The sequence below is a fragment of the Pyrgilauda ruficollis genome, unplaced genomic scaffold (genome assembly GCF_017590135.1).
Source record: "Pyrgilauda ruficollis isolate IOZ18807 unplaced genomic scaffold, ASM1759013v1 scaffold80, whole genome shotgun sequence".
Classification (NCBI taxonomy): domain Eukaryota; kingdom Metazoa; phylum Chordata; class Aves; order Passeriformes; family Passeridae; genus Pyrgilauda; species Pyrgilauda ruficollis.
Window position 1 is genome coordinate 1207502 of NW_024529933.1, and position 22269 is coordinate 1229770.

Genomic DNA, 22269 nt, shown 5'->3' on the forward strand with positions numbered 1-22269 from the left:
ATGAGCAGTAGTGGAATGGCTTTGTACCTGGTAATTCTGGGGTGCTCTTCATCAACCAATACTGTCTAGGTACAGTGCCGAATGACCAAGGTTTCTGTGTATGTGGGATTGCAGAGTGTGGTCAGCAGAACTGATGCCCTTGGTGAAGCAAGGAAGAAGATAGTTTATCTGTAAATAATGCTGTTTTTCTGTCTCTCTAACAAAACAGGCCAGTATCAGCTCTACCTGTTCTGTTTCATGTGCTAACATGGATGACTGGGACAACAACAATGAATTCGTTCAGCGACTGGACTTTTCCAGTTGTGGTGAAGAGAGTGAAGAAAGAAGTGTAAATGAGGAGGACTCCCTGAGCTTGAGCCCCCCCAGAAGCTCAGAGTTCCAGAAATGGCAAGAGAGCAGTCCTCTGCCAGCAACCCCTCAGAGAAAGCTTAGTGAGATTTTCCTGAGCAGAACAAAAGCCTGGATGAGTCCCACCCTGAAGTCTTCCCCATCTGTGAGCAAGAGCTGGAGTAAACCTGAGACACCACTGCACATCACATGGAAAAAGCTGCAGCTCTGTGACACCCCGCACACTCCTAAGGTAATGGCAGGTCTGTAGCGCCTCTGTAGGAGATAAATGCATCTCCCTTCAAGAAGCTCATTGTCTGGGGGGAGCTTGGAGGTAGGCAGCTGCACTTGCTGCTCTGTTCAGCACATTTGTGGATGCTAATGGGTTTTGTCTTGAAAATTGGAAATGGCGTTGTGGCTGGCATGTGTACTTTGCCTGGCAAGACTGGTCAGCTCCAACCAGCTTGTTGTCTGGTGCCACAGTGTTTCTTTTTGTGTAAGACAGTTGTTCAGCGAATCTGAAGAAAGCAGGGCTTTGTTCTCAGGGTAGCAAATTTCCTACGGAAGGGGTAGCAAAACCAATGTGAGCTTGTGGAGGGAGGTTAGCATCTCTTCACTGTCCTAAAATACAACTTAGCTACTGAGACAGTTTCTTGAGAGAATAATCCCAGCCTCTGTTTTATGTGTAACCTCTTGAAGAGAGTATAATACAACTGCTTTTTGTCTTGAGTAAGCACAGGTAGAGACTTGGCACCAGCTTCTCTGTTCCTAGATAATTTCTGGTGTGTGCATGGCTCCAAGCAGTCTAGACCTGCAGTGAAGTGTAGCTGTTGCTCTTCTCTCAATGTTCCTGCTTGGTTAATAGATTGTTTGCTCCTTTGCTTAAGTGCTACACAGAAAATCAGTGCTTTAATGCTTCTGAGCTAGTACTTGACTTCTGTCCTTCTCCAAAAACCTGATTATGTGGAGACAAGGATGATCCTCTGGCCTTATGATTGACTGTGTGGCAATATTTACTGAGGAATGGCTTGCCACTCTCTAGGGGAAAGCAGTCTAAAGGACATCACTCCAAAAACTTCCTGCAGTGACACTTAGCATAGGTGAGAAGTTGTCCTTGCTTGGATGGAGATAATTTTGTCCTAGTAACTGGTACTGCATTGTGATTTTGGGCTTAAGAACAGTGTTGCTAAAACATGCTTGTGGCTGAGAAGTGTTTACCCAAAGTCAAGGACTTTTCAGTTTCCCATGTTCTGCCAGTGAGCAGAAGCACCAGCAGCAGTGTGGCTCCATAGCCAGGACAGCTGCCAGGAACAAATCAGAGGAAAGTTCATACCATAGACTGTCATGCTCAACATATAAACAGAAGGATATTAGCCAGGAGGGGCTGATTAGGACTCAGGGATGGGCTGGACATCAGTCAGCAGGTGGTGAGCAATTGTGAATCACTTGTCTGTCTTGGGTTTTATTTCTCTTTTCATAGCACTAATAATGATTATATTTTATTTTAATCATTAAATTGTTCTTTTCTCAACCTACAGCCTCTACCTGTTTTTCCCTATTTCTGTTCCCCATCCCACTGAGGAAGGCATTGTAGTTGTGAGCAAAGGATTCAAAAGCAGAGGGCTTAGTTGCTGGCTGGGGTTAAACTACAATAGACATGTATAAAAATCTTTTCCAGACCAGATGGGCTGCAGGTAGTGAAGGCTGCTTTCAGGGTGTGCATTGTGTAGATAACATGTTGGCTGGATGATTCAAAACATGCTGCTTGTAGTTTGTCATGTTGTGGCCCATAAGCAGCAGTTGCATGAAATCAACCATTTATTTTCCTTTCTCTCCGGGGATAAAGGTCTTGTTTTCCAAGCATGCTTCAAAAGATGGGCTCCAAAGGGCCTAAATCTGCTTGTAGACAAACCTGGGAGCGTTGGCCTTAGAACATTTGAAAATGATAGAAAGGACAGAGAGAGCAGAGCCCTGCAGACAGAGCCACTAAATGTGAGTGGAGATGTGGCTCCAGGATCATGATAGTGAGATCACTGTGGGATTGAAAAGATATAAGACCTTGATCTTCAACAGGGAGACTTGTGTTCTTAAAGGGTTTTTAACTAGAGGAAAGCACGATGTTAAACAATCCTTTAGATCTTATACCACTCTATTGAAGTTGAAACAAGTCAAAACCAAATGTATTTTTTAAAAGCTCATGGTTACTGAAGGAGTCAAATCAGAGTGAGCAGATTTTTGTCTTCAGCTCAAGACTGGTGAATATGCTTTCCATGGTCCAAGGTTCTGGACTAGTGAGTGAAACACAATGACCTGTATTCTGTAGCAAGGTGAGCTATAGAAGATCCAGAGGTTCTTTCTTGAACTTAAATTTCTGAAACTCTGGTTTTTACTCATGAGGAGAAATGGATTCATTTTGCTTTGCTAGTAGCCATATAAAAAAATATTTCTAGCAACTTCCCCTGTCCTAATGCTGCTTAGTGCTGGGAAATCTGGCTGGTGTTCTAGCTCATCTCCTGACAAACCTGTCCTGACTGAACTGATGCAATGGTCCATGCCTGGCAGAACTAGGTCTTCTATGTTAATGCAACATATGATGCAATTTCTACCTCTCAGTAGGAAGGAAAGGGGAGCAGCTGGCTCCTCTTGAGGACTGTGATTGCCAAAATGGCTCTGCAGGCCTTGCCCAAGTGAGCAGGGAATAGAATATGAAAGGGTTTAACAAAGAATGGAATGCTTTGTGGAAAATGAAAACTGTGGGGACTAAACTAGGGACACAGGGATTTAATGATTCAGCTATGCCAAGGAAGGGAGCAGAGTTCTCCTTGAATTACAGGAGAACAAGAATTTTATTCTGAAATAGCAACAAAAAAAATGTCCTGGTTTATTTGTCACTTATTTTTTCTTCTCTCAATACAGAGCCTGTTATCAAAGACAGCTTTTCCTTCATCTGCAACAAAGGTCCCAGCCAAAGGCTTTCGACATTTGAGGTTCACTCCTCGTGCTGACTCTGACTCTTCCCAAGCTTCTCTTGTCAACATTAATCCCTTCACACCAGAATCCTATCGACAAATGCTCTTCCATCCTAATGGCAAACGGAAGGCTGCAGGAGAGCTGTAAGTGAGCTACTCTTAGGCAGCAGACTGCAATCAGACTGTTGGAAGGATATAAGCAATGGAGATGTTCAGTATCTGGACTTATTTGCTAACAATGAATCATCTACTTCTGTAGTATTTGTTGGTGTAGAGTAAATGTTAGCAGATGTATAAAGGTAACAGAAGTATAAATAAAAATCAATCATTGCCTCTGTTCAGAAAGGTAAGTGGGGGATCAACAGCTCTCTTTAGTGCTTTGGCTGCAGCTTCACCAGTAATGAGGAGGTCAGGAGAATGATGCCTCTGGACAATGCCACTCTGTCCTGTGGGCAGTACTGAAATCACTTTGTGGAGGCCTCCTAAATGGAAACAAAGAATTCCTAACCTGAGACTACAGTCTTAAGACCTCAATTAAAAACTTGTTTATCAACTCTATAAAATACATGGTTAGGCTGTGAAGCAAGGTTTGGAGGTTCATTTGAAAGATATGTTAATTTCAAACCCAGTTGGATTGCTGCACTGAAATGATACACCAGACTTTCCTAATCTTCTGTTACAGGAATGATCCTCATCCAGGAAGCCAGATTAAAAAGGAGCTACCTACAAAGGTGAGTGTCTGTACGTTTTCCTCCCATAGAGTGGATAACATGTTTGTAAAAGATTGGTGTTTGATGGGATTTGTTCTGTTATTGGAGTATAAACCATGGCACCGTGCCAGAGAATGGATACCTATGACAGAAAAGGTCTACGCTGAATGCTTTGCTAAAATTAGTTTGAGATGACAGACTTGGAAAAGGTGGAATTGTTCTTTATAACTGCAATAGCCAGGCTTATGGAAGGATAACGGTACCCTCTAGCCGAGGAGACTGGGATTGCAGGCAAATGGTCTCCCTGGAAAAACTACACCTGCAGAGCAAATCTGCTACCAGGCAACCGAATCCAAGGCTGCCGAAATTGTTGTACCTAGAAGAAAGCCTCAAGTAACTCGTGAATTACTGGACTATTATTCTGCTTGATTGCTAATGAGATTGAATATGTAATATAGGTATAAAACTGAGTAATAGGAGGTATTCTTACTGCCAAGCTTCTTAAGATAGTGTAAAATACAGCTGCCTTATGAAATGCAACCTGTTGGGAAGGGCTTCTGTTTCATGCGAGCCAGATTTTACTGGCTGTGAGGACCAACACTTACCTCCTCCTCTGTACCATAAACTACAGCAATCACAGCAGTTTCTGTGGAAGCCACTGAGCAACATGAGCTGCTGTCCCTGTAAGGGATGGAGAAAAATCACTTAGACCACTCTTGATGTTCACTTTATGCTCCAGTGCTTATCTTTTCTTTACTTATTTTTCTTGCCAGTAGGCATCACTCTCCCAGCAGTACCAGCAGTTCCTAGATCCCTAGTGGCCATTATTGTAGCAATAATTATGTTCCAACTGTTCTGCCAGCTTTCAACTCTTTGTGGAAAAGTGTCTCTGGGTGAGATACCAGTGGGAATACAAACAAATACACTGAGACCAGCTAATCTGCCATTAGCCAACAGCTGGTGCTTCAAACCTGCAGAGCCTGAGCTGACACAGAATGGCTTTGGCTGCAGGCAACCGCAGCTGCCAGGGTAGAGCTGCTCCTGCAAAGCTGGAGTCACACAAAGCCAACACACCAAGCTCCTCTCCTGAGCTCAAAACAGGCAATAGATCTAAGGTTTTCTCAAGTCCTGTCTTTAGGCCAATACCTTGCTGTTGCCTGCTGTTCATTCCTGACTGAATGCATCAGTTGTGGGTCTAGGAACTGGTCTGCCTTGTCAGGAGAAGAGATTTGATGGCAGTAACCCAAGGAGGCTTAGGCATATACAGCCAACTAGACTAAATGTCTCCTTACCTACAATTTCTACCTCTCTGGCTAACAAGTCCTGATCATATAAAACCAACCAAACAGCCTTGAAACTTGGCCAACCCAGGGAAGGTGGTGTTAAAGTGGTCAGAAAAAACACAAGTGAAAGGTAATTTCAAGAACTGAAACGCCGGTTTCAAGAACTGGCCATGCACCTGCACATATGCCTGGATGAACACCCAGAATGGGAGAGGGAGCAATGTGGGTGCTCAGTGACAGCAAGTGTTACACACCTCTAAAACAATGGCAGCTATTGAGTCTTTCAACTCCTATTTGTCTCTGCTGTTTTTGTCACTCTGCAGAGATATACTCTGAAGGCGAGCAATATGGTTTCCCGCTACAAGAAGGAGTTCCTGGAACTAGAAAAAATTGGCGTAGGGGAATTTGGCTCTGTCTACAAGTGCATCAAACGTCTTGATGGATGTGTTTATGCCATCAAACGCTCCAAAAGGCCTCTGGCAGGATCCTCAGATGAGTGAGTGTGCTGGCTGGAAACTGCCAGTTGAAATGATGGGCATGTTCTTGAGAGGTGTGATGGGAAGGAGGGAGTGTGGATCTAAAAGTATCTGATGTGTGGCATGAGCAAAAATTGGCTACTGCTGCACTTCCAAGTAACAGCTGGGAGAGTGGGGGAAGATACCACTATAAAGCTATTGGATATAAATGTCTAGGGAAGGAAGAAGTCACATGCACAGCAAAGTGAGAGGATGGAATACCTGATCACCTTGGGTCCATCCATTTCTTTACAATACAATTCAATTTCTTTACAATAACTGCCAAGAAGTTTATTTGACAGACATACTACAGTCCCTGCCTTGCTGCATGGCCAGGACTACTCTTATCTGTATTGACCAGCTTGTGATGTCCTATAGCTAAAGCAAAGTCTTTGAAGCTGCTGCTGCCTTTGTCTCTTTAAAAAAAGACTTGCTCAGCAATTATTTTCTTTAACAGCTGCTCAGGGCATTTGACCAAGGGCAGGTTTTGCCTCAGCAGCTGTGAGAGCCAGTCTGTCTGTCAAAACCTGAGAGAAAGGGGGAACAGAGGGGTTCAGGACTTTCAGGCTGCAAAGCAGTGCTCCTCTCCTGGTGCCAAGTAGCCTCTGGCAGCCTGTCACCTCAGCTTTTTCCATGTGTGCCTCCCTAGGCAGCTGGCACTGCGCGAGGTTTATGCCCACGCTGTCCTGGGACACCACCCCCATGTCGTGCGCTACTACTCGGCCTGGGCAGAGGATGATCACATGATTATCCAGAACGAGCACTGCAATGGTAAGGGCTGGACAGCATTCAAGGCTGAGATCTCTGCATGGGCAAAGTTGCCTTCTTTTGTACTTAAATGTGGGTGTTTTGGCTTACAAGAAAGCAAACTGCCCTGGGGCTGCATTTCTGTGGAGAATCCAGTAAGGGCACATAATATTTAGATGAAGCTCTGAGTGGTGCTAATGTTTTAGAAGCAGTGGAACTTTGTATTTCTGGGATTTGAAAATTGTTTCTCTTTTTTGGCTGGCCTGGAGAAGAATTCCCCATTCTGATGCTTAGGGTTGTGCTGGGACTGTCCAGGTAACACCTGATATGAGTGACTCAAGAGCTGCTGACTTAAGGGCCATGTATCTTGGCAAAACCTCTTCTTAATGGGAGTGGGTAGTGACTGGTTGGATGAAGGCACCTTGCTTCCTGACTAGAAGAAAGGGGTTTACAGCTGCAGAGGAATGGAGTAAATGATGAGGCAAAGTATAAATGGGGTGCTGCAGGCAGGGTGGCAAACTCCTACTGGAGTTTGCCCTTGGCAATACCACTGCTTGAGAGAAATTGAAGAAGATTCCTTTAACTACCAGAGTTGCTGAAAGCAAATATGTAATGTTCATCTTTTGACTGCACCTGTAGTCTTGAAGCTTAGTGAAGAGTGGTGACAACTGTTTGGAGTACTGCTCTAAAATCTGGTGGAGGCAACCACGAAATGTGCTCACTGCTGCAGCATGGGTGTATTGCTTGTGTTCTGGTGGCTGAACATCTGAGGCCAAAAGACGTGATGAGAAGTAAGCTGATGGAGACAGAGGCTATGATATCTTCTAGCTCTGAAATTTACATAGTGTCTCAATGGAGACCCACAAAACTGTGTTCACTGTTTAATGATTTTCAATCAAAAATCTGCTAGTGGGACTTAATTTCCTTGTTCCACCATTCCTATACCTGCTTTCTGCATCTAAGCACAGCAGAAGCAATTAATTTTTCTGCTGTTCACTTGCAGCAGCACCAGCATCATTAACAGGTCAACCCTTCTGGCAGGATGTAGAGCTGTAGGCCAGAGGTAGAACTACAGTTGGTCATCCTTGTTGAGCAGCAGGTGGGCATTCCAGGGCAGTGGGAAGGTTGAAGCCAAGTGGTGATGTCCAAGTTTGCTCACTAGAGCACACAGAGCTGCTGTGGTTGGGGTTTGTCTCTAGCAAGCCTCCAAGTGTCCTGGGCAGCTAAGCTGTTTCAAACATGCTGTTCCATAAAACCTCTGTCAGGTCTCAAACTGCCTGTTTTCCGCTAGGTGGGAGTCTCCAAGATGTGCTGCTGGAAAATGCAAAGCTTGGGCAGTATTTCCCAGAAGGAGAGCTGAAGGAAATATTGCTGCAAGTCTCCATGGGACTAAAATACATCCACAACTCTGGCCTTGTGCACCTGGATATCAAACCTAGTAAGTATAGAGCCCTCCTCCTTTGTGGAGGGTTTTCCTAGTGATCCCTCAAGGGCAGGACCTGTAATAAATCCTTCTGAGTGGACTGACTGTAGTGCTCCAAAGAAAATAGGACCTTGCCCTTGTCTTGTGACTGGTGTTTTGGTTTTATTTTTATTTTGAATTGTGCCCCTACTGCTGCTCTAAAATTGAGCCTACTCTGATAGTTGTCAGCATTTTACTCCTGTCTCATGACCTTTGCAATCCTAGCTCATGGGAATCACCTTCATACTGACGGCACAAGTAGAGCTGCCAGGGAAGATGGGGACTTCCTTAATTACGCTGTCCTGTTGCACAACACTTGCCTTTTGTGTGTTGAGCTACCTTGAGGGGATTAAGTTCCTGCAAAAATAGTAACAAGGTTTCCTCTCTGCAGCTCAGGATGGTCACCTCCAGGGCAATGCTTCCCCTCTGTCACATAGTTAATATTAGAGGGGAACTCCTTTTTCCTCCTGAAATTATTCTTCTGTAGAGGGCAGAGGGAGGGGAAAGCTGATTTCACTGGGATATTTTATGCACAAGATACAGCTGTCTTATGCCAGCTGTGTGTCTGAATGTGAGCTGGGCAGAAAGCTGACTACAGGGTGGGAAGCATGTGCATAATTTCTCTAGCTGCAAAGCTTAACTACTTTGACAGGTGGGATTTTTACGAAGTTGTCAGGCGCTGCAGCCTGACTACTGGTATCACCTTATTGCTGAACTTCTGTGTCTTGCAGGTAATATCTTCATCTGTCACAAGCTGGCAGTTTCAGGCCCTGCTGGGCAGGAGGAGAGTGACAGTGAAGATGAATTCTCTCCTGGTGTGGTGTATAAGATTGGTAGGTTTTTGCCTACTTTACAGCTGGCCTAAGATTAGGGCTGCCCATTACTGCCTGAGACTGCTGTGTCCTGTGGCTGAAGAGACTTGCACACAGAACTGATAGAATAGTCATGAATGCCCCAATTACTCACCAGAATTATTCCTCTGAGAAGACAAGTCACAGAAAATTCATGTGCTTGTTTCCAAGTGCAGATTCCTGAGTCAGGAGCAGGCTTGCTCTCTTACTCAGTATTTCTCTGTTAGTGCCTATAAAGGGGAAGCTTTTATTGGAGAATGACTTCAGTTTGCTTCATGACATTTCAACTGCTTGTTCTTTGTCTCAGGTGACCTTGGACATGTGACATCAATAACAAACCCTCAGGTGGAGGAAGGAGACAGACGGTTTTTGGCCAATGAGATTCTGCAAGAGGTAAAACTGCTAGAGCTGGGCAGTGGGGAGAACAAGGTGGGAGAACAAGTGGGGAGAGATCAACTGCAGAACAGTCATTAGTCTAACTTGTTCCTCACCTTATCTTCTCTTTCAACTGTCTGGTCTGGCTGTGAAATCTGTAAAATTATCACTTTATCATGAACAATAGTGGTGTGGGTCTTATGCAAATACTTAATATGTAAATACTTCATAAGTAGCTATCATTGGATTACTGCAGCTATTCCCCTTGAGGGATTAGTGAGACAAAACCTTTATCAGTTTGAAGACATTTGATTTGCATATCCAGCTGAGATGAAACTACTGGATGTGATTATTGAGGAACATATTTACCCAGACAGATGCCTTGTAAAACAAACACTGAACAAATAGTAGGAGAGGTGGGAGGTCCAACACACCTCTTAAACTGACTGCAGTTTTGTCACTCCAGCCAACATATGTAAAGGGAATCAGAATTGAATAACCAGCTTGGACGTGTTATTCAGTTCAGGTATTTAAGGGACAGCATCTGTGCTGCAAGTGGATTTAGGAACTGTTAGGCCAATGTATCAGATGCAGCCTTCAGTGTGAGTTGGGCATGGGTAGCTCACTGCCTTGTGATGAAGGCTGGAGGTACACATGTGTTAGGCCATCCTCTGGAGTTACTGCAGTGATCCCAACGTGGCCTGCAAGGTCTTTATGGCCGAGAGCCAATGTGTTGTTGCTTAGTCCTCCAGCCTGCTGCCAATGTTTTCATCCTGAATAGCAGGAAACAGCTCACTGGAGTGGTGAAGGCAGTGCTGTATACACACACTTGCTTGGCTGTTTCTTTTTGAGCTCATACCCCAACTCACCTTTGCTTAGTGTAGCAAGATGTTCCTTTCTAACACCTTTCCCTTCTCTCTGCAGCAATACTGCTACTTGCCCAAGGCAGACATCTTTGCCCTGGCACTCACAGTGGCCCTGGCAGCTGGGACAGCACCACTACCTCACAACGGGGCCCTGTGGCACCACATCCGGAAAGGCAATGTCCCACCCATCCCCCAGAAGCTTCCCCACCGTTTTCTTGAGCTCCTTAAGGTGAGGAAGTAGTCTTGACAGGATGGTGGCTTTTGCAGCAGGCATGTGACAGGAATGTTAGACTCTGAACTCCTTTGCCTTCTAGCTCATGATCCATCCTGACCCAGCACAAAGACCTTCTGCCACGGCTCTCACCAAACACCCTGTTCTCCGTCCTTCATGTGGAAAAGCTGTGCAGCTCCAGGAGCAGCTAAATATGGAGAAATGCAAGACTGCCATGCTGGAAAGGTAGAGCTGGCTTGGGCATGAAGGGGAGAAGGCATGGGCACAACCATGATGGTCACCAGCTTTGAATGGAGGGTGGTATTGCTGGGAGAATGCACGTGCAGAAATCCCCAGCCAGTTCCTGTGCCTGGGGATAATGGGGATGTAAAACAGGGACTTGCAGTGCCCAGGCAGCAGCTGTGCTTCAGCTCTGGCTTGGAGGAGATGGCTGAGTTATAACAGCAAACTTGTGTGTTTCCTGCAACCACTGGTGATGCAAAATGCTGATACAACCTGCAGCCAGTGGGAAGATGAGGAATTGATAATGCACTGAGATAGTGGGCTAAGCATAGAAGGAAAAGAAACATCAGGTGGTGGCAGATTTCCCTTGTTCCCTCTCACTGCTGTTGGCAGTAGTGTTTTGGGGTGCTGGGGTCTAAGAACGTCCCCACAACCCCTCTTAAGTGTAGACATCAGCTGGGGAAGAGGTTTTCTGTGTAGACAGAAGTGTGAATGCTCTGGAAGAGCAGCAAGTACCAGAAAGGGAAGAAAGGCAATGGAAAAGAAGCATCTGCCTTTATTTAGGTATTATATATGTATGAGATTACACTGATCTAAATTTCAGCACTCACAACTATCTGAAACAATGGGAGAAAAACTCAGCCAGGTGTTCCACATACTGGTGCCAATGTCTTACTGACCTGATACATAGTTTTCTTCTGGTAAATCTTCAGACCTCCTACCTTTTCAAACAAACTACAGAGACAGCACAGTAATCTTCATGTTATCGTCTGGGCTGAGAAGTTGCCCCCTTCCAGCAGTGCTGGAGTATTACAGTAACCCTCGTGTGCAAGATTGTTCATAGTTTGCTTCTGTAGCTACTGTGGATTCATGCATTACATGGTTTTCTTCCTTTCCTCTCCCTTCGTCTCCCCCCTGCAGGGAACTTAAAGCAGCTCGCCTTGCCCAGACCCTCATGAAGGACCAAGCCTTAGGAAGTGCCAAGTTACAAGAGTCTGAAACCTCTTCTAAGCAGAAGAGCAAGCGTCTGGTGGGAGGGAAGAGCTGTCGCTCGTTTAGCTTTACTCTGGGTTTCTGAATTTCTGTGTTGTCCAAAGACTGCTGAATGGCCCTGTGAAAGCAGAGGGTCTGCACACACCAATGCCCCATGTTCTCTCCCCGTTTTTTTTTCTTTGTTCCCCTGTTAGTTATGATGAGATGTTGGCTGAGAAAAGAATGACTGGCCTGCAAGTGTTGGATAATGGGATTTAAGGTTGTCCTCAGTCTTTTACCTGTTTAATTTCTTGTGTAATTTGCCTTGCTGTAGACTCAGTGTAACTCTGCCATGACAAAAGAATGACATTTTCTCTACTCACTTCCCTCTTTCTTGAGTTGGGCCCTGTTATTGATTTGGCAGTCTTAACACTTGGCCTGACTATATCTTTAGAGGGGTGTTGATGGCTGCACAGGGAGACAGCATCTACAGCTGGCCCCTTCTACGAGCAAGTAGGCAGAGACTATGGCAGCCAGTTTTAGCTACATATCAGGAGTCAGGCTGGTTACACACAGCTGTCCTGGGGGGCTTAGGGTGCAGCTGGAGTGGTGTTTCACTAAGGGGGGGACACAGAGTAATAGAAAATGCTTTAAGGAGTGGGAGTTGAATAAAAACATTTTTTCAAATTTCAGCAACAAAACTTTTGTAACTGGGTGTGCTCTAACAGACTAGTTAGTCCCTGATGCCCGACTCGTTTTCTGTCAATCGGGGAGGACTCCTTGTTCCCATGGGGGAGACGCGTGGGGCAGTGTGTTGGTAGCTGGGTCTGTCTGTACCCAACTCCCCTCCAGTATCTCGCACGTGGTGCAGCTGCCTGCCTGTGAACTGCAGCCTTTCAGCAAAGATGAGAGCAATTAGAAAAGGCTTTGTCAGCTTTTTGGAGTTGCCCATGTTAATGGTTGCATGTATTTGAGGTCTTACACACCCTTCCCCCTCTCCCCGCTAAATGTAACTTTGGGGGTCCTTGTCGTTTGTGTTGGTTGGACAGAGCGCTGCAATGTTATGAGGCAGCGCTTGGTAACTCGCTTATTTCCAGGTTTTACTGGTTTGTTTTATGACGTTGCACATGCTGGCTTTTAACTGTTAGATCCTATCGTTTCGTGCGAATAAAGGTTTTATCGTTTTTTAACCGATAATGGAGTGATGGAATTTTGTTCGTTATTTTTTTCCTCCGCGAGCTCTGTGTCTCCCGGGGGCTCGGGGTGCGCGGTGGCGGCGCTGCCCGTGCCGCCGCCGCCGTCCCGGGGGCTCGGGCGCGTTTCCTCCCGGAACCTCCCGCCCGGCCCTTTCCTCTTCCGGCCGGCCGCGGGCGCAGCGCGGCAGCGGGAGAGGTGCGGAGGGCGCGGGGTCGGAGGCCGGGCCGGGCCGGGGCTCGCTGGGGCGCTGCTTCAGCCCTGCTTTCCCCTCCGCAGGCTTGGCGGCAGCATGTGGCGGCGACCGGCGTGGCAGGTAGGGCCGTGCGGGGTCGCGGAGCGCGGGCCCGGCCGCCCTCGGGGGGAGCAGCTGCGGCCCCTCCGCCCCGCAGCGAGGCTGCAGCGACTCTGCGGACGCGGAACCGCGCTCGGCGCTGCCCCGGGGAGGGGAGGGGCGGACAGAGCCGAGCGCCCCGGAGCCCTCGGCCGGCCGTGCCCGCTGGCCGGGGCCTCGGCGCTGGGTCTGCTCTTAGGGAGACAGAGTTGAGCTCTGGAACCACCTGTTCTGGGAAATGAGCCTTTTTTCTCAATTCCCGCACGTGGACATCTAGCGGAAGTCTTTCTGGGCTTCCCCCCCGCCCCCTTCCTTTCTTCTAAGCTGGAATATTTGCTGGAATAATGGCAGTTCCTGTGCAGCTTTCCTACTTGCAGTTCTAAGAATTTTGTGTCCTAGATTTACTTTGGGACAAGTGTGTCAGTGCATCCACTGCTCATTCCAGTGGGTGGATGTACTTTTTGGGCACACCTGGTTAAACTCTGAAACGAAGCAGAACCATCAGACCTGTTTGTTTCCAAAGACTAAAGCTGAAACAACTAAAGCCCCACTCTCCTACAAACCTCCTCCCTTCTTATTTACATATTACAGAAAAACAGTAGTTAACTGCATGTCCCAAAAATAACTGCTGGAGGTATACCTTTGGGCCACGCTTCTTTCTAGGCAACTCTTTAACCTTGATTTAACCAGATGTTTTTTAAGTACTCTTACTAGCTTCATTTGGCTGAACAGATGTCTTTCCTCAGGTCCCCCATTAGTTACCTGGCAAAGAACATACTCGCAGAGCCTCTGCAAGTGCACAGAAAATGAGGTGTGAAGACTTGTGAATGCTGTTCATAGTTTGTGTCTTGGAAACTCATATTTCTCTGTTCCTTCAGGTGCTACGCCAGTTTGTAAGACATGACTCTGATACGGTTAACTCATTGGTACTTGAAAGATGTAAGTACCTCCTGAGATGCAATTTAGTTGTTACTCATTGTGTTTATCTCAGTTTTAGGACATCTGAAATAAGGCAGGAGAGAAGCAGGTAGGAGTGGTAGCTCCTCAGTGTAGCACCTAAGAATGTGTTGTTTCAAGCACACAGTCTTGAGTGGCTTCCTGTCTGGTCTCTGTCAGGTGAAGCAGCAGTTTAGGGGAAAAGAAGAAAGCCCTGACAAAGACTACCCCCTCTATAGGGCAGGTCGTTGTGCTTTATCTGTGGCAGTGGTTTGGGTCTGCTGTTGGCCTGGTTTCTAACACCTGCCTTCAGCTGTCTTGTGTGCTTGTTTCTCAGACTCCTGGGTCCTTGGGGCACTTGTCTGTGTGGTGCTGCCCCAGCAGGATTTGCTCCAGGTGTTCTTCAGCCTTCTCTATTCACTTCAAGTGCTCCTTGTGCATGAGGGATACTTACCTGACTTCTTCCAGTTGTCCTTGAACATGGAGAAGGGATAGACTGTGTCTGCCTAGGCCTGGTAATGGTGTAAAAACTGACTCCCTCATTCAGAGGATGGAGTATAGTAATGCAGCTTTGCTTCAAAGGTACTGCTGTGCATTGTGTTTTATCATTATGAAACAAATAAAAGTCACATAAATGCAGTTTAGTCTTAAGTGGTACATGGATGCATCTGTGAAAGAGATGGAACAGAAAGAATAAGGAACCTTTGGCTTTTTAAATCAGTTAGTTCACAGTGATAATGACAGTATAGATGTGGTCAACCATCTCCTGGGGCCTGAAAAAGCCAAATGTCATAAGAGCTTTAAAAGTGCTCAGGAGGTGCAGAAAGTTGTGATCCTGGCCCTTGAGAAAAGCTGCTGACTGATGGCTTGCCATGCTTAGAAGCATCATAATTCACCTTTGTGTTTGGTCTCTCTTGTTTCAGCCATGAATCGTGTTCAGCTGCTTGGTCGGGTTGGACAGGACCCTATCATGAGGCAAGTGGAAGGAAAAAATCCTGTTACCATATTTTCCCTTGCAACCAATGAGATGTGGCGGACAGGAGATAGTGAAGTAAACCAGGGAGGTGAGTCTGCATGAGCAACGTGTCCCAGGTCACAGCTGCATGGCCAGCAGCAGCACACTTACAAATCTCTGGGGTGCAGGAAGGTTCCTTTGAGCTCAGCAGAGGTGCTGGTGCATTTGTGTGTGTCTTACTGATCCCCAGCAGCATGTACTGAGGAGAGATCTGCTGTTGACTTTCCTCAGGAGAGGAGAGTGTGTGGAGTGGGCAGTTTGTCACTGGTGGGGGTATGTCAGAGGCATAGCAGATTCTGTACTCTTACTTGTTTCAGGATGAGAAAAATAAAGAAAAAATTATTTTCTCATTGATTCTGTCATCAGTTTGCATCTGCAGATGTCTCATTCTCTAGATTCTATTCAGTGTGAAGTGTCTGAGGGGGGAAAAAATTACTAGTGTGAGCACTGTCTTACAGAAAAAACAATGTCTTGGTTTGAACTGTGCTTCTGCACAAGAATGTGTTTGGACACAGATGAGTGGAACATTTAGTTCTGGAGTGAAGTAGGAGATGGAGTACTAGTATACTTCTGTTTTCAAATCACTTCACATAATTTGAGAATATCAATGTGTTGAAGCTAATTTCTGAGTCTTGTATCACAAAGAGGATTTGGCATCCAGCTCTTTTACTTCTGTGTACCTTAGGTGATATCAGTCAGAAGACGACATGGCACAGGATCTCTGTCTTCAGACCTGGCCTCAGGGATGTCACCTATCAGTATGTGAGGAAAGGGTAAGTGAATAACAAATGTGTGTGAGGATTTAATGCCTTAATAATGGATTACTGTAATAATTATAGTGACCAGGAACTGTAAGTAAGATACAGGTGCCATAAAACAAGTTAGCAGAGCAGCTACAAACAACTGATAAAAAAGCCTGTGTAGTTTGAATCAGATTCTGAATTCAGCCTTTTCATCAGGAAGTGTACTGATAAGACAAAGAGTCATGGGCTCCAAGTGAATGAGGGAAAATTTAGGTTGGATATATGGATGTAAACCTTACTGTCAAGGTAGTGAGGCCCTGGCGCACTTGCCCAGAGAAGCTGTATCCTGGAAGTGTCAGGCTGGATGGGACTTTCAGCAGCCTGATCTAGTGGATATATTCCTGCTATGGCCAGATGTTTGGAACATGTGGTCTTTAGGATCCCATTTTAATCCAAACCATTCTAGAATTATAGAGTGGAAAATAGCAGCACAGTTCTCTGACCAAAATCAAATTCTTCATTTTTTTCAGCTCTCGAATCTTTGTTGAAGGGAAGATAGATTATGGTGAATATACAGATAAGAACAATGTGAGGCGACAGGCCACAACAATTATAGCAGGTAAGAAGCAAAGCACCAAGGTGCCCCTTGCCCTTTTAAAATGAAAAGAGGGTGGAGGGCCTCTGAAATGAATCTTGGTTTGTCTTCATCCTCAGTATCCACACTCAGGGATTTTGAGATAATGGATAGTGTGTACCAGAAGATTTCCTCTGGCACTGCTTGTGAACACACAGAAAATGAGAGTATCCAGTTGCAAAGTGTTGGTGTCATTTGTTTATCCCACAGAATGGATAAGGAGTAGATTTGTGCCTTGGGTTGACACAACAAAGAAAACTAGGAAACTCAGCTTGTTCATTGAGCCTTTAAATAGCCTGAGCATCCTGCATCTTTATTGTGGATAGAGCTGTTCCTGTGTTGCTTTTGAATGAGGGATAAATTAATTGGGTAGTAGAGCAAACATTTCTGTTACACAAGTATGTCTGGAAAGACTAGAACAGAGGAAAAGGAGAGGGGAAAAAAAGGAAAAAGAACAGTCATATTCCTGGATGTTTCTGCAGCCTCTTTAAAAGCTAGCAATGCTGGAAGGAAGAAGCAATTATGTTTTTTAATTAGTGTTCTCCTAATGGTTTCTTGTTCAAGAGGCCCAGTCTCAAGACACTTTAGAAATTCCTTAGGCTTGATGAAGTAGGAGCTTCCCATATTCCTACAGGCCGTTGACACGGTATACAGTATATAGTGCAGAGTGAACATGACAAAAGAAAAGGGAAATAAGCTGTAACTGGTGGATATTGTAGTGAAATAATTAAACCATTATTTTAAAATATTTTAGTGTCTTTCACTGTTCAGCAGCTTTTCATCAGCTTTAGCACACTTGTTTCATAGTACTTATGGCCACCTTGAATTGTCTGCTTTCAGGGGAGATAGAGTGCATTGGACACTGTTTTATAAACTATTATTCTGTCCCAAAATCTACATATTAGCAACTTATTTTAACTCAGGTACCTGGGCGTCATGGTGTGAAGGCTTGCAACAAGGCAAAACAATGCTCAAGATTAATTTTTTAAATTTCTTTTCAGATAATGTGATTTTTCTGAGTGATGGCTCAGTGAGAGAAAAGGTGTGATGTCCTTAGTGCTTGGATCCAGGCCATTTCATTCCTTTGGTTTTTCAGTGCTTCATAATTCTGTAGTCATATATATTGCTGTAGTTCCTTTAAGAAATAAATAAAATGTTTGTTACCTAGAGGGTGCTTCTGTGTGTTTTGTTCTCCCATGTGTTTTCTCTCTGTTATGATCTTTTGTATTACTTTATTTTTTTTCTCCTTAAAAGAAGTACCCCAGGCAGCTGTATCAATTCTTGAGCTGATGAATATATAAATGGGGAGTCACTCTTTGCATCTTCAACCATTCTCAAACCTTCTGTCCTTGTCTGCCTTAATCTCTCTCCTGTCTTGCGGGGCCTGCCAGCCTGATCCCCTCTTGCTTTAGACATCCCTCCTCTGTTCTATAGGTGTAATTCCCTGTTTTTCCTTCACTAAGCCAGTTGGACAGTGAGTTTAAAGCAGAATCATTGGCCTTGACTAGTGCTCAGCTGGAGATTTCTGTCACAGACCCGGAGAAGGCCTCCTGTGCATTTGCACCTGACCCTCTGCTGATCCTAGGTATTGTCTTTCTCCAAACCCTGCTTAGGTCTTGTTTGTTGTGGTGTTTGGTGTAGGATGACATCAGCATTCCCATCCCATCCCTCGTCAGGGTGCTGTGCCCATGGCTTGCCGTCAGGAGGAGCTGGAGGAGCGACTGCCTTGGCTGTGCCTTCGGGGAGTCGCATGGAAAACATGAAATACGTTCCGGGTCTGGGATTTGTAGTGTGGGAGTGGCCCTTGTTTCACTGCGTTTTGTTGTCAGAGTGAGAATTATGTATTGGTAAGAAGTTGCTCAACTAAAACGACTTTAATTCTACTACACAAAAAAAAAAAAGAGACGGGGAAATTCCCACTGTAATACAACATGATTGAACAGGGAAAGAATAATATTAGAAGTGACAATTTCCTGCCTTCAGAGCTGGTGGGATTTTGTATCTCATCTCTCTCTGATCCCAGTGCAGAACACATTAATAGTCTTTGCAGCTCTTTCCCCTACTGAACTTTGGGGGTTTTTTAATGCCCTGTGCACATTGTCTGTACTAACAAAAATTTCAGTTATTTCAATTCAGCATCTATTTCTGGTTGATGTTAAAGCTCTAACAAGTATCCAAGCCCCTGTCACTGGCATACTGGGGTGTCAGATGTATTGCAAAGGCTTAGCTATTTCAGTGGATTGCTATCCACAGGAGATTTTCTTTTTAAATAGAAAATCCTGACTTTAATTCCTTTAACTACTTGTTTAATCTGAGCCTGTTGTACTGCTGTGAGAATTATGATGCTCTTGCACAGTAGTGATCCAAGTAGTTTGTGCTTGGTCCACACAAATTTTTTCTCTTTGCTAAAAGCTGGAGTTTGTCTTGAGCTTTCTGCTAGGAGGCCTTGAGCAAATGTGCTGAGCTTCTGTTCATTCAGTGGTCACCTTGTTTGCACTCTGCTGTGGTGGTGGAGCTCGTGGCAGTGTCTGTTTTGGTGTCTGGGAACTGCCTTTCTCCTCCAGACTCAGAGCAGAAGTGGCAGCAAGGATTCCCTTCACCACCACAATGGAGTGGCCAGAACTCTGCAGCTGCTGAATAGCTCCTGCTAATCTCTGCCCCTGGCTCAAGCTGGAGACAGCAGAGCTAGCACAAGGTATTAGGATTAGGTGCCAGCAAGGAAAAATATTTACTCAAGAACTTTGAGTTTTCTTGCCCTTCCAGTTCTATTTAAAGTAGCTAGTACACTTTTAAAGATTGACCTGCTACAAAGACGGCACACACTGACTTTGAGCACACACTGGAAGCCGTGTGCTGAATGTTCAGCACAGCTTGGCAGCAGGAAAGGCCTTCCCAAGTGATTCTGCACTGCCCTAGTTACAGCAAAAATAACCAGTGGCAAAGGCTTGCTGTGTGTTCATCTTATGTCTGCTCTGCTACTCTGGGGCACAGTTAATCTGTAACTAAGTCATTTCACTTGTGAGAAAATCCTGTGTGAAATCAGCATTCCTATAGCATATGGTTGGTTTCAGGTTTTTTTTATGGATAGGTATTTGTTCTGTGAGGAAATGGAATGGGAATGGTATCACCTGAGTGAAATACAGTGATTCCTTGTTTGTAACTAGGCAGTGTTTTCCCACAGTGTCCCCTGGAAAATGGCATTCTGCTTTTTCTTGTCTGGGTTAGCATCTTGTGTAAACCTGATGAGGCAAACCCTGGCTGCTTCCATCAACCAGGATATTTAGAAGTGTTTGACCTTAAGCAGGAATTTATTTTATGTATTTATGATGATAATTACAAAAGATAAATCTGGGTGACTTCTTTTTAAAATGTCAGCACATTCACCAAGTATTTGGAGCGTTTCTGAACAGCTCTGAGGCAGAGCTATTCTGGTCTGCAAGGCAGCTCCATGGCATTCAGTTATTCCTGTCAGCCTGCTGCAAGGTGTAGGAAACACTCTCTTCTCTGCTTGTTTTTGTGGCAGTTTGAGGAAGACACCATGGCATTGTGCCTGTGTCACAGAGCAAAGAACCCTTTCAACTTTATTTCTCATTACTCTGCAGTAATTGCTCAGTTCACGGAAATTAGGAGCCATGAAGAAGTAGGAGAAGATGCTTCACCCAAAGAAATCAAGTCCCACTTCACCAAAATAGCCCTCTCGCTCTTCTCTGTGTTCCATGGGGTTGGGGGCACTGTGCCTGCGTTCCCAAACACAGGTCACACTTCAGTTCAAGACCAGCAGTGCCTGTGGGGGCCTGGTGAAAGCCCTTGCAGGGGGGCAGGAATTGCAAAGGTAGGAAAGCTGAATTGGAGCTTAGAGAAGCCCCTGGGTAAAACAGCAAAGATGATTCTGGTAAAGGGAGCCTGTATTTCTGTCAGTGTACCAATTATGTGGGTTTAGTAACAGGCTGTCTTCAGGGCTGGCTATCCCACTTTTGTCATGTGTCAGAAAAGGAATGAAATGCCAATATGGTGGGAAGAAAATTTTACTATTCTCAAGCTCACCTTCTATTTTTAACTGAAATTTCTGTGGTGGAAGCTTTTTTGCCAAGTAGTTGAGCGTGTCTGAATGTACAAACTAAGACTTTGTGTCTGTTTATCTTGGCAGTGGTGAGCTTCTCAGCACAGCAGTCTGATTTAAATCTCATTTACACAAGAAATTTGCTTTGTTAGTGCAAGTAAAGTCTTTGCACAACACACAAAGAAGTAACTTTCACAGGGTTTCTCCTGAGACGTCCTCTTGTGGGGAACGTGTGTCAGTGTGTGTGAGATTTTTCTTCTGCTTATGGCTTATTCCCACGTAAAAAATTCAGCTCATTACCATACCTGGCCATTTCACAAAAATCTCTAGTAACTGTGATTAGAAATTGACTGGTTTATTCTTTATATTCTTAGACCTGGAATTTGTGTCCTGCACTCTTTAAGAGGTGCTGAATTTGTTGAAGAAATCTCTAGCTGTGGCTGTTTTCTGTTGCTTTCAAGGGGTAAGATTTTTACTGGTAGCTGGTCAGAAACCTGGCAGTTTTCATCCTGTGGGCTCTGTTGCTGTTTGTTCTTTTCTTGCTGGTTGGTTTCTCAAACTGATTTGAACAGAGCAGCTGTAGAAAATGGTTGGTTATCTTGATCCTGGTTGTCACAAGTCAGAAAAATGTCACCTGTAAATATTTAATGAACCTTTGTGCAGCTGACCTGATCAAGAACTGAGTAATGATGTGGTTGCAGGAGTTGTGGCTTCTGTAACCCGGATCTGCAAGGAGTAAGAGAGCACCTTTCCTTTGCCAGGCTTTGTATTGTTGCTTGCTTTGGTCTTTGATGTTTTAAGTAAGTGGTGTTAGTTTGGAGCTCTGCCTTAGCAGCCTCCTCTTTCTTAGTTGCTTTGGTTTTCTGTGTGATTTCTGTGTGGGCTTTCTGCTCCTTGTAGAAAGGGAGCAGAATTCTCAGTAAACAAAAACTGAGCTCTTCTCTTCCCTATATGTGCAGACAATAACTCCCCACCCTTTTATGTTCTTGTAGATTTTTGGTTAATTTTTGCACTCTCCCCCTGTGCTGTGGGGCGAGTTCAAACCCACTTCAGAAGAGTGGGGTGAGGAAAGGGTCTTACCCAAAAGAATAAATCAAAAATGCTCTCAGAATTATATGAGTTGGAACTTAATAATACTACTATAGTTGTTCTAAGAGAAAAGTAATGAAGCATGGAGAAACAGCCTTGATTTTCAGCAGGCTGGTAACTATTGAAGTCCACCATTCAAATCCTCCAGGGAGTATGGGATAAAGTTAGGATAGCTGTGTCTGTATCATGTTCTTGTAGGTTTTCAGGTGCTTTCCCCAGTGCCTGATTTCTGGTGAAGTGTCAGTCTGTGGGCAGCTACATGTGACACGTTAGACTACTGTCCCATGTATTGTATCAGCACACTGAATAATTAATATTCTCTGGAAAGGATTAGTTTCCTCCACTTTTGTCTCTTCCTTCTTGGTGCCCTGTATGTGCTGCCAGTCTCTGGCAGAACCTTGCTATTTCAGATTTCCTTTTCCAAGAAGCACTGGTGCTGCAGCACAAGCACATCAGTATGGTCTCTGTGCTGTCGGCTGCCACCATGCAAAGCAAATTGGTCACATTTCCTTACAAAGTCTTGGGTCATTGTTCCAGAGATGTTGAAGCTCAAAACTTACATGTAGCCTTGAACACTAATTTTAATAATGTGTCAGTAACTGGGCAGGATGCCCAGTTACCAATATTGTGGTTTTTATTTTATATTACAGCCCCAAAGATGGATAGTTTTGTGTGTCAAAATATTTCAATGGCCAAAGAAGTCTTCCAGCGTACTTATGAATTCTCAGCAGAT

At 44.9% G+C, this 22269-nt stretch overlaps 2 protein-coding genes across 2 annotated transcripts; both read left to right on the forward strand.

The window, feature by feature from the left end:
• The first annotated feature begins 247 nt into the window (after nucleotides 1–247).
• WEE2 (WEE2 oocyte meiosis inhibiting kinase) lies at nucleotides 248–11637 on the forward strand. Its single transcript, XM_041487515.1, has 11 exons — nucleotides 248–580; nucleotides 3244–3440; nucleotides 3979–4027; nucleotides 5613–5785; nucleotides 6454–6575; nucleotides 7843–7989; nucleotides 8745–8846; nucleotides 9172–9257; nucleotides 10164–10334; nucleotides 10420–10562; nucleotides 11481–11637. The coding sequence occupies exons 1-11, from the start codon at nucleotides 248–250 to the stop codon at nucleotides 11635–11637; spliced, it is 1680 nt and encodes a 559-aa protein (XP_041343449.1).
• Nucleotides 11638–12874: 1237 nt separating this feature from the next.
• SSBP1 (single stranded DNA binding protein 1) lies at nucleotides 12875–17554 on the forward strand. Its single transcript, XM_041487550.1, has 6 exons — nucleotides 12875–13041; nucleotides 13938–13998; nucleotides 14919–15059; nucleotides 15696–15783; nucleotides 16284–16372; nucleotides 17389–17554. Exons 1-6 carry the CDS (start codon nucleotides 13018–13020, stop codon nucleotides 17433–17435), a joined length of 450 nt encoding a protein of 149 aa, XP_041343484.1. The 5' UTR covers nucleotides 12875–13017; the 3' UTR covers nucleotides 17436–17554.
• Nucleotides 17555–22269: the final 4715 nt, after the last annotated feature.